The 15,897-nt window shown below is 39.3% G+C and overlaps 2 protein-coding genes across 5 annotated transcripts; one reads left to right on the forward strand and one right to left on the reverse strand.

The window, feature by feature from the left end:
• Positions 1-1,396: 1,396 nt before the first annotated feature.
• On the reverse strand, positions 1,397-7,584 carry LOC128628991 (carcinoembryonic antigen-related cell adhesion molecule 2). 3 transcript variants are annotated; one of them, XM_053674814.1, is made up of 8 exons: positions 7,517-7,584; positions 4,701-4,822; positions 4,454-4,547; positions 3,666-3,920; positions 3,149-3,493; positions 2,395-2,649; positions 2,157-2,265; positions 1,397-1,981 (listed from the first exon to the last, which is right to left on the reverse strand). In XM_053674814.1, exons 1-8 carry the CDS (start codon positions 7,557-7,559, stop codon positions 1,828-1,830), a joined length of 1,377 nt encoding a protein of 458 aa, XP_053530789.1. In that variant the 5' UTR covers positions 7,560-7,584; the 3' UTR covers positions 1,397-1,827. The 3 variants fall into 3 exon arrangements, with proteins under 3 accessions (XP_053530789.1, XP_053530788.1, XP_053530787.1); XM_053674813.1 differs by having other exon boundaries at positions 1,397-1,963; positions 4,454-4,822; XM_053674812.1 differs by having other exon boundaries at positions 4,454-4,822.
• A 1,533-nt stretch (positions 7,585-9,117) lies between these two features.
• Positions 9,118-15,779, forward strand: LOC108256268 (uncharacterized). Of its 2 annotated transcripts, none has more exons than XM_017452927.3 (7): positions 9,118-9,378; positions 10,419-10,799; positions 11,326-11,580; positions 11,715-11,811; positions 13,315-13,369; positions 13,938-14,041; positions 14,589-15,779. In XM_017452927.3, the coding sequence occupies exons 1-7, from the start codon at positions 9,336-9,338 to the stop codon at positions 14,653-14,655; spliced, it is 1,002 nt and encodes a 333-aa protein (XP_017308416.1). In that variant the 5' UTR covers positions 9,118-9,335; the 3' UTR covers positions 14,656-15,779. The 2 variants fall into 2 exon arrangements, with proteins under 2 accessions (XP_017308416.1, XP_017308417.1); XM_017452928.3 differs by having other exon boundaries at positions 13,947-14,041.
• Positions 15,780-15,897: the final 118 nt, after the last annotated feature.

Genomic DNA, 15,897 nt, shown 5'->3' on the forward strand with positions numbered 1-15,897 from the left:
AACAGTATATATACAAGAAAGGTAACGTTAGCTCGCTAGCTAATGTATACAAATGTACGGAGCCCCCTAGTGCCCAAGTCATGCACTTTTTAGACGGTCCCTTACTGACTGCACTGATGACCTGCGTTTCCCAAAAATCGCTTCCGCTTCCGGGCTTTAACCGGAGAAAATGTAAAAATATGTTCAGTTGTATTGGTTCTATGTCCACTCAATACAGATTATGTCCCTTTTGTGTGTTTATTTCTTGAGAAATAGATGAGAGAAGCTCAAGTGTACAGCGAATGTCCAATAGAAACCCAACTTTAACGCGGTGCGCGCGCGGTTTACAAACCCGAGAGCACGGATTACACACGGCTGTTTTATTTATTTATTTTTTTAACCTGGCACTAGGGGGCTCCGCACAAATGCATAGTTAGCTATCAAGAAAAGATTAATTTACACCTTACACAGTAACCTGAGCCTTAGCTGTAGTCTGTAGCAGCATTTAGAGATATTTAACACAACAGGCACACACTCTAAGGTGATATTTGTTGGTTTGGTTCTCTACCAATTTGAAATGGTCGTTCTATAATTTAATTTAATTTGAATCCTGGCTCGATCTGAGTGAATTATCTCCATACTTGGACTCCAATTACTTTAAAATCCTACAGTAAAATTAATTCCTTTACATTCCGAGCATAATGAAACCCACTGAAACTAATATGTGTTGCTTTGATGGTCTATTAATGACTGTATTTATGAGTGGACAACATGGCGGCACTCACTCCCATTGTGTGTTTTTGAAGCCTTTTTGGAGTTGCAATGGGAGTCGCCATCTTGAAGAAATTAGTGCCAGAGTCTGCACAGTAGAGACTTGGGACAGCAGATACAGCAGGACAGTGTGTCCTCCTCTCACCTGCCCAAACATGAACCTGTCCACGATTACCTACAGAGCAACTTAAAATGGCGCTGTGGGAAGTAGAGCTTTAATAATTAACATGTAAAATGTGAAGCTCTACCCCATCTGAAAAAGTGCTCTTACATCCACCGCTCATCATCAGTTCATTTAAAAAGGAGAGACTGGCTAACATTACCAAGATATTTAAGTGTTCGCTAAGGTCGTACAGTTAATAAATTAATATGAAATGTAGCTAGTGTTAGGTGACTTGGATTGTGCCATCATTTCATCCACTCATGTTGGTTTGCTAGCTATAACATCAGTACAGTGAGCTACAGCTTAGACATCAAAATGAGCCACAGATCAGAAAATCTGTAGGCCTAGAGAATCCCCTGCAGAGGCTCTGTTAGAACAGTTTACAGTGGAACAGGAAATGGCTTTGATACAGAACTGTCCAGAGCTTCAGGTGTGTGTGTTCCTTAGGCTTGACTGTAATATCTGACTCCTTCAATCACCTCATCAACCACACCGTTTTTTTTATTTATCACCAAATTTAAAAACAACCCACACATTTATCATAAGAAAAATATTGTGGGAGATATTAATGTCAACGTGTAAAAATGACACAATACTATTCCTGAAAATAATTTGTGGAGAAGTAACTTAAACTGGAAGTTTGACTCGGTCTCCATTCACTAACATGGGAATGGACGGCGATAAAAACTGTTCTGCAGCCAACCACTAGAGGGCATCAGAGACATTCTGGCTTCACTTTTGGCTTTCTTGTTACAACGTCCAGTTTAGTATTATAACGTGCAGTTAAGTTCAAATGCAAAACAGGAAATGAATATGCTGTTTCACACCCCATGAGCTGAAAAATAAAAATAGACTTTATTCACAAGCAGAAGCGTTAAAGCATGAGGTGTGAACCTGTGATCAGCTCGCTGCTACTAAACATTAGCATAGATGTCAGAATCGTCCTCCTTCTGCTGGGCATTGGCATAGATGTCAGAATCGTCCTCCTTCTGCTGGGCATTGGCATAGATGTCAGAATCGTCCTCCTTCTGCTGCTCAATGTGGACACTCCTGCGTTCACACAGAAACCTGTTTATGAGGCACAAACTATAAATTAATTGCTGTTAATTACTCAATTAACAGTTTGTCAGTGCCGCTCGTGACACGTCAAAATTGTATGCTTTCATAGAGACCTTTTTGGTTTCACCAAAAGATCGTGAACTTTTTAGACCGTAAAGATCTAGAAAAGCATGCAGAGTTTTACCTCCTGTGGTAAATCACAGCTGCGATAGCTAAGATGATGATAATCAGTCCACCTGTCACCACAACAATCATCCAGACTGACCAATGGTCAGGATTTTCAGGATTGTCACCTTTTAAAAAACAACAAGTGTTTAATATGTGAATATTCATGTGAACACAAGTCACTTTATTTCCTTCAGTAATCATTCGAGACAGTGTGATATTTTAACTTCAGGAGTGATGTGAGCAGATGGACCCACCCTCGACGAGAAGGCTGATCATTTTAGATCCTGACGCCCTGTTGGTTTTCCAAGTGCAGGTGTAATTCCCAGAATCCCTCACGGTTACAGCAGGAAAGTGAAGAACGGGTCCTGATGTATTTAAGCGCTCGTTGTTCTTAGACCACACAAACTGTGAGGAACTTTGTGTGCAGTTCACATCACACGTCAGATTTAACGAGTCTCCTTGTTTAAGGGTTCCGTTTCCACTGAGCCTGATTAGTGACACCTTTAAATCTTTTTCAGAGAGCAGGAAAGACTCCACGTCAGTCACTCAGGACTGAGAGGGTGTTAATCATTATAATACAGTCGAGTTCTACAATCTGAATCAACAACTCGTCCTTATATAATGTGTTTAGTTAGTTTTTCTATTTTTATTAATATATGTTTTCTATATAAAGTGTTATATCACAGCGCTGCTGAGTTCTGGACTGTGATTGGTCAGGAGGTGGTTAATTTTCTATAACAGCAGCTCTGACAGTAGCGCAGCTACAAATCACAGGTTTATATTAATGCGCTTGTGCTGTTATGAGAAAATAATCTGCTCATTTTCTATAATCCAATAACAGCACGGCCCATCACATTCTGTCTTTAATTTATTATCAGCTGAAAATATTTTTGATAACTGGTAGAATAAAATAATAAAAACACGCCTTCGCAGTTGAATCTTATAGAAAGTTCATTATGCACATAAAGAATATATTATTTATTTGTTTTTTTAAAACATAGCATTTACCTGAAACTTGTAGGATCTGTCCAGGTTCACCCGTCCACATGCCACCGCTCACATTAGTTATGAATCTGAATCTGTACGTTCCAGAATAACTGAACTGTACATTGTGGATTAACAAAGTGCAGTTTGATTTGTCGTCTCCAGCGTACTCAAAGTCTGATGTGGTGATTGATGCGCTGTTATAAACATACGGGGGGTTTTGACACTTATCTGTGTTTGAGTTCATTGAGCACCACAGCTTTTGTGTCACTTGATAATTGTGCTGTGGATAAGAATAACTACAGGGAATGGAGACACTGAATCCTCTCACAGCACAGATCGGCGTGGTATAATTCACACCCCAACCACCTACAAAATAAGAGTGTACATAAAGCAGTTACGATTTAAAAAGTTACAAAATATATATTTCTTTCAAGATCTACATTTGAGAAGAAGCACATACAGATCCTATCAATAACAATTTCTTAAAATGTTCCAGCACACACACACGGGCAAAAATGTTATGAGCAGATGGACCCACCCTCGACGAGAAGGCTGATCGCTTTAGATCCTGACGCCCTGTTGGTTTTCCAAGTGCAGGTGTAACTCCCAGAATCCCTCACGGTTACAGCAGGAAAGTGAAGAACGGGTCCTGATGTATTTAAGCGCTCGTTGTTCTTAGACCACACAAACTGTGAGGAACTTTGTGTGCAGTTCACATCACACGTCAGATTTAACGAGTCTCCTTGTTTAAGGGTTCCGATTCCACTGAGCCTGATTAGTGACACCTTTAAATCTTTTTCAGAGAGCAGGAAAGACTCCACGTCAGTCACTCAGGACTGAGAGGGTGTTAATCATTATAATACAGTCGAGTTCTACAATCTGAATCAACAACACTTCCTTATATAATGTGCTTCGTTAGTTTTTCTATTTTTATTAATATATGTTTTCTATATAAAGTGTTATATCACAGCGCTGCTGAGTTCTGGACTGTGATTGGTCAGGAGGTGATTAATTTTCTATAACAGCAGCTCTGACAGTAGCGCAGCTACAAATCACAGGTTTATATTAATGCGCTTGTGCTGTTATGAGAAAATAATCAACTTCACGTCAGGCCGCATCACACCACCAGGTCAGTGATTATTTTCCAATAACAGCATGCCCCATCATCTTCTGTCTTTAATTTATTATCAGCTGAAAATGTTTTTGATAACTGGTAGAATAAAATAATAAAAACACGCCTTCACAGTGGAATCTTATAGAAAGTTCATTATGCACATAAAGAATATATTATTATTATTGTTTTTTTTTTTAAACCATAGCATTTACCTGCAACTTGTAGAGTCGCTCCAGGTTCACCTGTCCACATGCCACCGCTCACATCAGTTATAAATCTGAATCTGTACTCTCCAGAATAACTGAACTGTACATTGTGGATTAACAAAGTGCAGTCTGATTTGTCGTCTCCAGCGTACTCAAAGTCTGATGTGGTGATTGATGCGCTGTTATAAACATACGGGGGGTTTTGACACTTATCTGTGTTTGAGTTCATTGAGCACCAAAGCTTTTGTGTCACCTGAATATTGGGTTTTGATGTTGGATAATAATAACTACAGGGAATGGAGACACTGAATCCTCTCACAGCACAGATCGGATTATTGGGATAGTTCACACCCCAATCACTGTGAGCGAGAACTCCTGCAAAATAAGTGTGTACATAAAGCAGTCAAGATTTAAAAAGGTAAAATAAAAAATAAATCTTTTAACATCTACATTGGAGAAGAAGCACGTTCAGATTTCATCAATAATTTTAGACATTTCTTCAAATATGCCAAAACACACAGACACCCACACACACAAACACACACACACACACACACACACACACACACACACACACACACACACACACACACACACACACACACACACAGAGGAAGCAATGTTGTGAGCAGATGTATCAGTGAATCAGGACTGAAAGGGTGTTAATCATTTTAATACAGCGGTCCACCTGCTCCTGCTTGATCGGGATGAAAACCTGCACCCACAGCGGCTCTTCGCAGATGAGATTGGACACCGCTGGTCTAACTAGTATCTAGAGTAAGATGTGTTCGGGTAACATAAGCTAAGCTCATTGCTAGCTCGTTACTCTTTGCTATGACAGTAGCACCCTGTTGACTGATCTAAGATAATGAAGTATTCATTCTGTTCATTCTTACACTGTATATAAAATATAGTAATATGACTGGTGTGGGTGAGGCACTGGGTAAGTTTCCGCTTCAGAAACTTCAGAGTAAGTTACTTCAGAAACAGCTCTCCAGATACTTAATTACTTTGCTTCTTTGTTAACGTTTACCTGCAACTTGAAGAGTTATTCCAGGATCACCTGTCCATCTTCCATCATCCTTATCGGCTATAAATCCGAATCTGTACTTTCCAGAATAACTGAACTGTACATTGTGGATTAACAAAGTGCAGTTTGACTTTTTTGTCTCCAAGGACAATGTTGTCTCTAACTCAGGGCCAATTCTAGACATTTGGAGGCCCTTGGTAAAATCTATGTTGGAGGCCAACAACACGAAATGATGCTGATTGACAGAATAAGGCCCAGTTTATTTTTAAAAATACATTACAATCAGTCCAAAATACATGACGACAACTCACATACCTGCATCATGAGCTGCACTTTTCTTAATTAAAGTCAGTCCACTGCAGAAAAGTTGCATTTTGTTCATCGTACCCGATCTGTTCGTACATTCAGAGGGTGGGACCCAGTTTGAAACGGGGACATTAATTGGTTTCACTGCAGGTGAGTGACAATTCTTCTATATCCAATGGACAAAGAGCCGAGACTTTTGCTGTCCGTCTTGAGTGGTGGACTAGCGCACAGTGATGTGACGGTTATGGAAGCCCCGCCTCCAGGCCCAAGGTCGTAGGCATTTGCCTACTCTGACAATTAATAGCTGTGAACATCTACTCTTGGCTTGAGCCCTGGGTTTCGACTGTTGTTGAAAAGGATAAATCAACGTGAAGACCAAAGAACTGTTTATGGGAGAAAAGCAATCCATTTCGGCCAATGAAAACAACAGCAGTCGATGACAGAAACATTGTGAGAGCTGTGAAAAATAACCCAAACACCCAAAAACAAAATCTCCACAGGGCAGGGATGACTGTCACAATCCACCATTTGAAGAAGTGCAGTAGCAAAGATGCCATATCATAAGATGCAGACCACTCATCAGCAGTAAGAATCAGAAAGCCAGATTGATATTCACAAATAAATACAAAGATGAATCACAAAAGGTCTGCAACCAAGATTAACCAGTACCAAAGTGATGGAAAGGCCAAAGTGTGGAGAAAGAAAGGATCTGCTCATGATCCAAAACAAACGATCTTATGGTTCAAGCATGGTGGAGGTAGTGTCATGGCTTGGGCTTGCATGGCTGCTTCTGGAACATTCTCACTAATCTTTATTGATGATGTAACTCATGATGGTATCAGCAGAATGAATACATAAGAGAAATGCATCCAATCGAATTGGGAGGAACTTCATCATGCAGCAAGACAACGACCCAAACACACTTCCAACTCAACACAGGTCTTCACCAAAGGAAAAAGTGGAAGGTTTTAGACTGGCCAAGTCAATCACCAGACCTTCACCCAACTGATCAGCATTTCACCTCCTGAAGAGGAGACTGAAGGGAGAAACCCCCGAAACAAACAACAACCGAAAGAAGTCTGTAAAAGCAGTTTGGTGGTTAGTGGATCACCGGCTTGATGCAGTTGTTGCAAGCAAAGGATATGCAACCAAATATTACGTGTTATTTACTTTAATTTCCTTAGAAAATTGGGTGTACATTTCACCTAAAATTGTGCTTTTGCCACTAAAAGTTCCACGTTCTAAACTGTTTAACACCTCCCAATGTAAATAACAGGAAGTGAAATCTGAAAGTCTGATCTATCGTCTCAGATTCATCTTTTCATCTGAAATACAAATGTCTTCAACGTATAACAAGAACAATAGAATTGGTCTTGCTGTTCCAATACTGTTTTTATGACGAACGTTACAATTATTAATGTGCTTTTTTTCTTATTAATCATCATGTATTTGCCTCAGCACAACTAAAGGTTACTTAAATCATCATTAGGATTGACTTATCAATCGTTCACTAACATTAGACAGTATAATATGTTTGTGCAAGTGTATAATCCAGTAACTGACCATACACACTGACTGTACTCTGACCGTACACACTGACCATACACACTGACTGTACACACTGACTGTACACACTAACTGTACACACTGAGCGTACACACTGTAACATCAATCAGAAAACAGTTAAAACTCTGAACAATAATAGTGTGTAAGAGTGAGAGGATGTTTCATACCGGACAGTGTGAGCAGAATTACAGACAAGTGCAGCATCTTCATCTCTTCTTCAGGAAGAACTTCACACACTGAGTATTGGGTGTGTTTATATACTGAACTCACTGACTTGGTCATAATGTGAGAACTAAAACCACTTCCTGGATCAAAAGAATGCACCCTGTAACTCAAACACCACAGCAGCAACAAACTATTAACATAGGAAGATGGTGCCAGATGAGTAGTGTTTTGTTTTTTGCATAAATGTACACACACACACACACACACACACACACACACACACACACACACACACACACGCTGCTTGTGTCCAGATATTATATTTGAATACACCTGTTTAAAGCACGGTTTATTCACTTTTACTCTTTTCAACTATTTCAGGATACTAACCTTATACTATTAGAATAATAAAATAATTATAAAATACAAATAATGAAATAACACACAAACTGCAGTTCTCATGACCCTTTGCATACTTCTTCATGAGGCTCTTCACCCAGGAGGTTTTTCTTAAAATTCTCAGCGGAAATGAACTCCTCACTGCTTTTCCTACTTGAAAAACTATTTGTTGAAGGAAAATAGTTCATTTTAAAGTAATTTAAAAAAAAGATTATAATATATTTTGTCTGAGAAATGCATATATATAACGGCATTAACGTAACTGTTTACATTTAGCATGGGATCTGGTCAATAAGGTGCACTCAATAAGCACAGAATCGAAGTGAAATAGGCCATTAGGATTAAGCTGGCATATACGACCAATAACTGTATATACAGTATGGGTGGATGTCATAACAGGGATGTCTCTGAGGCCCTCTAGTGGCTGGCTGCGGTACCGTTTTTAAACCCTGTCTATTCTCCTTAGTGATTGGGAAAGGTGGCGAACTTCCATTTTAAGATAAATCTCCTTAAATTATTTTTGGGAAAAAGTCTTCAGAGCACCTTGATATCTCCCCCCGTATTCTTACTTACGAGTTGTTTTATATGAGTTATTTGGTAATAAATAAAAGGGCGTGGCAGCAACCCCGGTGGTGCGAAGCAAATATGCATGCCACTAAGCTCCCTGTCCCCTGAGTACAAGTACAAGGACAATGAAATGCAGTTCACATCCAACCAGTAGTGCACATAACATATGTTATAATGCAGCACATTTAGATAACGGTGTACAGGTAAATGCCCTGCGATGGACTGGCACCCTGTCCAGGGTGTACCCCGCCGTGTGCCCGATGCTCCCTGGGATAGGTTCCAGGTTCCCCCGTGACCCCGAAAAGGAGTAAGCGGTAGAAGATGGATGGATGGATGGATGGATGGATGTACAGGTAAATGTAAACAGTATGACTCATACCAGTTATGCAAATAGAATGAAGTTAAATGAAACAAATAAGAATTATAGTGCAATAAGTTGAGATAAACAGTATACAGGTAGAGGTAAACAGCAACAGGAGTAAGTAATAAAACACAATGAAGTTGATTATTTTCCTATAACGGCACAAAAATCACACATTTTTGTTATTAGTATTAGAACGAGTGCATTAATATAAACCTGTGATTTGTAGCTGCGCTACTGTCAGAGCTGCTGTTATAGAAAATTAATTACCTCCTGACCAATCACAGTCCAGAACTCAGCAGCACCGTGATTTACATTAATATACCCCCCACCCCCATCACCGTGTGTGAATTCATTAGTACACACAGGTAAACTTCCTCTCTGCGTATTTTCATAGGAACACATTTGACTTCCCACTTATTATAACCAGGTCAGTGAGCTAAGCGAACATGCAGACACAAAGCTGATCACAGCTACATTTGTTAACAGCAGGGATGAAGATGCTTCAGCTGGTTACGATTCTACTCACGCTGTCCGGTATGAAACCTCATCTCACTCTCAGTTTCTTCTACAGAATTATTGCTCAGTGTTGTGAGTTTTTCACTGATTCATGTTGCAGTGTGTATTGGACTATACACAGGTACATACTGACATATTAATCTGTGTCTGATCAGAGACTAATAATGACGGGTTAAAGTGATGTGTAGATGTTATTTGATATTTTTACATTTAAATATATTACTAGTACATTCTTAACGTGCTAATAATGCTCGACTGCTATTGCAAGTCAAAGACACACTGATGAATAAGAAATGGAACCAAATGTAATGAATTATCTGTCATCATCTTACATCTGTCTTTGTATGAGGAGCTTTATGCTATATTTTGTACATGCTGTGCTGTTTTCCCCAATGATTCGGGAGACCAGGTTCCTTTTATAGGCCGTCTAAGTCATACACTGGGGTAAAAGACTAATTAAAATAGGACATGTATTACAGGTGTGTGTGGTGAAGTAATGTCTAATGCTTTCTCTACACGCTTATTTTGAGGCTGTTCGCTCGTCCTGTTATTGTGAAACATGCTGAGCCAGTTTGTGCTGTGAGAGGATTCAGTGTCTCATTTCCCTGTAGTTATATTATCCACAAAATGATCAGGTGATCCTAGAGTGACTCTACAACTGCACTTTATTCATATTTCATATATGTTCACATGTATAATCATTCACAATCCAGAATTCAGCAGTGCTGTGGTAAAATAAATGATGGATTCTTACTGAAGAAATATAATTAAAAAAAAACCCAAATATAAAAAAACATGTTCTTGCTGCTGGATTGGGACTTTATGACTCGACTGTATTATAATGATTAACACCCTCTCAGTCCTGAGTGACTGACGTGGAGTCTTTCCTGCTCTCTGAAAAAGATTTAAAGGTGTCACTAATCAGGCTCAGTGGAATCGGAACCCTTAAACAAGGAGACTCGTTAAATCTGACGTGTGATGTGAGATTTTATAAATATATATTTTTTTAACCTACCTTTTTAAATCTTGACTGCTTTATGTACACACTTATTTTGCAGGAGTTCTCGCTCCCTATGATTTGGGTGTGAACTATCCGGATAATCTGATCTGTGCTGTGAGAGGATTCAGTGTCTCCATTCCCTGTAGTTATTATTATTATTCTTATCCAACATCAAATCCCAGTATTCAGGTGATACAAAAGCTTTGGTGCTCAATGAACTCAAACACAGACGTGTGTATGAACCCCCCACATGTTTATAACAGCTCATCAATCACCACATCAGACTTTGAGTACGCTGGAGACGACAAATCAAACTGCACTTTGTTAATCCACAATGTACAGTTCAGTTATTCTGGAGAGTACAGATTCAGATTTATAACAACTGATGTGCCCAGTGGAAGATTCACAGGTAAACCTGGACCGACTCTACAAGTTGCAGGTAAATGCTATGTTTTAAAAAAACAAATAAATAATATATTCTTTATGTGCATAATGAACTTTCTGTAAGATTCCACTGTGAAGGCGTGTTTTTATTATTTTATTCTACCAGTTATCAAAAATATTTTCAGCTGATAATAAATTAAGGACAGAAGATGATGGGGCATGCTGTTATTGGAAAATAATCACTGACCTGGTGGTGTGATGCGGCCTGACGTGAAGTTGATTATTTTCTCATAACAGCACAAGCGCATTAATATAAACCTGTGATTTGTAGCTGCGCTACTGTCAGAGCTGCTGTTATAGAAAATTAACCACCTCCTGACCAATCACAGTCCAGAACTCAGCAGCGCTGTGATATAACACTTTATATATAACATATATTAATAAAAATAGAAAAACTAACGAAACACATTATATAAGGACGTGTTGTTGATTCAGATTGTAGAACTCAACTGTATTATAATGATTAACACCCTCTCAGTCCTGAGTGACTGACGTGGAGTCTTTCCTGCTCTCTGAAAAAGATTTAAAGGTGTCACTAATCAGGCTCAGTGGAATCGGAACCCTTAAACAAGGAGACTCGTTAAATCTGACGTGTGATGTGAACTGCACACAAAGTTCCTCACAGTTTGTGTGGTCTAAGAACAACGAGCGCTTAAATACATCAGGACGCGTTCTTCACTTTCCTGCTGTAACCGTGAGGGATTCTGGGAATTACACCTGCACTTGGAAAACCAACAGGGCGTCAGGATCTGAAACGATCAGCCTTCTCGTCGAGGGTGGGTCCATCTGCTCATAACACTCCTGAATGTCTCGAATGATTACTGAAGGAAAGGAAGAAGTCGATCATGTGCCCCTACACTCCTGTAGCAAGTGACTTGTGTTCAGTTTTTTCTTGTTTTCTTCTCAACAGGTGAAAATCATCAGCCAAACTGGATCATTGCTGTGGTGACATCTGGAGTGATTTTCATCATCTTAGTCCTCTTAGGAGCTGCGATTTGCAACAGAAGGTAAAGTTCTGGATGTTTCCATACAGATAGGATGATACTCACGGCCCCCAAAGGTTCAGAAATGCAATATTATTTATTAAAAATACAGCATGTCTTCATGGAAGCATGCAGTCATCCTGAGGAGATGGGCAGGGCGTGTAATGTTGTAGAGCAGAGGCTAATCAGTTTGAATGTCTGTGAAGAGCAGTTCTCTTACGAGGACCTGTTGCATCTTGCAGATGGATTAGACTGGACAGTTTAAGAAGCAAATATAAGATGCTGAACATTATGAAAGCGAGTACACAGTCCTGTTTACTCTGCTATGGATCGGAAAGCGATGTTGGGACGGTTTTAGAGAGTGCTGTGTAAACGCAAGACTTCCACATGATACGTTACGATTTTGATTAAAAAGATAACAATTTGACGTTTGACAGTACCACTGAATCTGCACAGTACGATATATTTCGATTCGAGTTAATAGCCTGTGATCGTTATGTGACCAGACGGATATGTTCAGAATCTGGGGTAGGCCTACCGTTAATTTGTGAATGACGATGATGTCGAAAAGGACTGTTTTAAAACTATCAGAGTTGTGGACAAATCCCCTTGCTAGCCTGTTTAATTATTTACACACCACTTTAACAATGTGAATTATTTTTTACACACCAGTTGCTTGTCCTTTTTTGACAGTAATGGATTGATGATTATTAATTTCAGTCACTGCCTTTTAAATCAATGAATCAATCCAAATCATCAGATTGTTACACCCCTACAGCACCCATGAAGTGTGTTGGAACTCGGTGATGTGAATCTTTTAGGGATGATTAAAATGCTTCAGCTTCACCAGAAGTAAGATGCTTGAAGAATCAGGAGACCAAGAGCCAGAGTATAGTCAAAGAGATGGTTTATTATGCGCACAAAGACACGCTGGGCATTACAGCGTTTCGTAGTCTTAATCTTAGTCTAAACATAAGTTGGATACAGGTGGCTTTTATACTCATATGTACGTGCAAGCAACATACCCAAGGCTAGTTAAGGAAAACATAAAAGAAAAACAGAAGACAAAACACCTTGATAACAACGTAATCAAGGACAGAAACCCAAAAGCATCATGACCATGACCATGAGTGAGCAAAAATCGGAAATGACTGAATCATAATCATGGAAAATAAGGAAAAATATTTCAAAAAGGTCCATCGTGTTAACCAGGTCAAAAACATTAGACAGATCAGTGAAGGCCATGAACAGTGGCTGTCTCGACTCTTGAGCTGAGGATCTCATGGGATCTTGGGTGCTTGTCGATTAGGATGAGGATGGAGATTCCCAGGTTATTGCTGAAATTGTTGTGGTCACTATTATTGAGCAGCCTTCTTAGTCATGGTCCTGGAATACTAAATATTTAGTGTTTTAACGAGGCTGGTGGTTTCTGTTCCTCCCCTCTGAAGTTTACCTCGTGCACTGGTTTCACCGTCCACTGGCTGGTCTGATATCTAAATTAAGGTGTCGTCTTTCTGCTTCTGCCAGGAGGAAACCCGACGCTCCGGAAGACAACAGCAGAAACGCTGGAGAGCAAACACAGGTATGACATAGTTAATAGTCGACACTTAGTTCAGTAGAGACTGCATTCTTAAATAATCAGAACCAAACCCCGTCATACTTATAACTCGGAAAGAACCTCCAACGTAAGAGGGGTTGAAAATAACCATTAGACATTTTTTCTAAAGCCAAAAACTGATGTTCTTCTAGCACATAATCTCTGACAGTTAAATGAATGAGAAGGAGATCTCACCAGTTGCTACGGCCAAATAATTAATTCAGAGTAACTACAGCTCAAAGAACCTCGGGAGAGAAAAAAACCCCCAGTAGTCCTCTGTGCAGGCTTCATTACTTCAGAATGGACCACCCCATTAGCATTCCCCGTGAGCACAGGAACGCTAATTTCTTTGCTTTGTAAGAATTTTTTCTGTGTTTATTTTTTCAAGAGTTAAAATGTGAGGTCACTCCCAAGAACCAACTTTATCATTCAAATCAAATACAAAAACTTTATTATTATTATTATTATTATTCAAATGTAGCTGTGTCAGAAATACTTCTTTGAATCGTGTTCACACACTTTATCATTAATTTTATTTTAATGGTAATTTGAGTCCCCGCAGGTAAAGCAGCTTCCTCTGCCCAATGAAGAAGTGCCGCAGCAGGGGGAAGTGACTTATGCAACTGTGTGTGCCAAAGACAACAATCTGAACAATGGGTAAGAACTAATGCTGTGTAGACAGAGGCAGGTTCAGGTTAACTGTTTGTTAGCTCCTTTATCCAAAAAACTGGGACATTTTACTCACATAAACTTGGGACTTAGCAGACCCTGTTAATTTAACCTATAGGCTTAGTCCTCTGTCAGTTTGTAATAATTATAATAATATTAGATGGAATTATGGTTTAATAAATAGTGTTTTGAGTTAACTCGAATCATACTAGCTAAATACAACTTAGCTAACAGCTAGAGAACCCAGTCTTGCTGTTCTCTGTGCCGCCTCAAACGTTCAATGAATTTCGAGGTTATTGCATCTCTGAGTTCTGTCTCATCTCCTTTTTTGACTTTTCCTGCAGCTTTTTTCCATATTAAATTTGTCTTTTTTCATTTGTAGATGTTAGTCATTAGGAGCATTTACTTAAGCACTTCACACGTGTTCACATTCACAAATCAAAGTGCTGTTCAATGTGATCTACAACAGTTGTAAACAGATTCCATGTGTGTACTGCTATACACGGCTCATAAATGGGTTTGTGTGTGATTGCAGGCGTGTCCACACTGAGCAGAAGAAGGAGGACATATCTGTTATCTACAGTACTGTGACAATAAAATGATCACGTATTTGACATCATATCTTGAGGCGCTTATTTTACTCAGGCAGCTTAAGGGGGGGGTTGACTATGCAACCTGGCACGCTACTAGAAGATGGATTCAGAGTGCACAGTAGTGACACCTGCTGGTGAAGAGGATGTTTTACACACACTCCTGCTGCCCAGTGTGATGTGATCCTGACACACTCCTTCTTCTTGATCAATCCTAAATGCTCTACTCCTGCTTCTTCATCTTAGAGCTTTCTACAGGTCCACCTCACATTCCTGCTGCAGTAGATAATCTCATCTGGACACCACAGATTTGAACTTCCTATGACCTGCAGCTGTAATTATAAAGACTGTCTCATGTTCATCCCAGGATTCTGATTCACAGTATGATGATAGAGAACCTCTCGTATCATTGCAACACACATTACTATGTGCCTTTTCTCTGTAATGATTTATAATCCCACTATCCAGTGGGACGCAGAAGAGGATCTGTTCCTACTCTAATTCTGGTTCTTCCTCATGCCGTCTAACAGTTTTTCCTTCCTCATCACCTCTGGATTGTTAGATTAGGGACCTAAATCTACATCCAGATTTCTGTAAAGCTACACCAAAAAAGTAACTGATTTTGATTTGTAAAATTGAATTAAAATATATATTTTTAACTTGTTTGTAAGTTAGTCAAGAGCTGATAATATATTACATTTGCAGTTTCTTCTTTTTTTTTTGTCTTAAACTGTAGTAATAAACATATCAAATATCAACAGAAAAATGTTTAGTTCACTTTTTACCCACTCAGGACCACCACATTATCATAAACTTAGCAGCTGTAGAGAAGTCTTTATGCCCTGCCCACTTCACAATCACGTCACGTCACAGCAAACCAGTGACTACATTTCCCATCCTGCACTGCGGCCTACAAACACTCGTCTTCATTCTAATCACGCGCACCTGCATCCAATTCACAGCACAATCACAACCACAGGTTAGAAGGACTTTATATCACTTCACCCTTTGTGAAGTAAACGCTCGTTACCTTCAGTCTCCGGCGTTACAAGCCTGGATACTGTGTTTGTTTATTCTGGTTTTGACCTTTTTTTGGCCTGATATATTTTAATACTAGATTTTAGGTTTTATTAAGTATGTACATTTATGCATACAGTATTTAATTAGATGTCTTATTTGGTTAAATAAGATTTGGTTAAATACTGTGTGTATCCACACAGTGTCTTGCCTTAAAGAATATTATTTAAATTGGAA

This window comes from Ictalurus punctatus, chromosome 23, assembly GCF_001660625.3.
Source record: "Ictalurus punctatus breed USDA103 chromosome 23, Coco_2.0, whole genome shotgun sequence".
NCBI classification, from domain to species: Eukaryota; Metazoa; Chordata; class Actinopteri; order Siluriformes; family Ictaluridae; genus Ictalurus; species Ictalurus punctatus.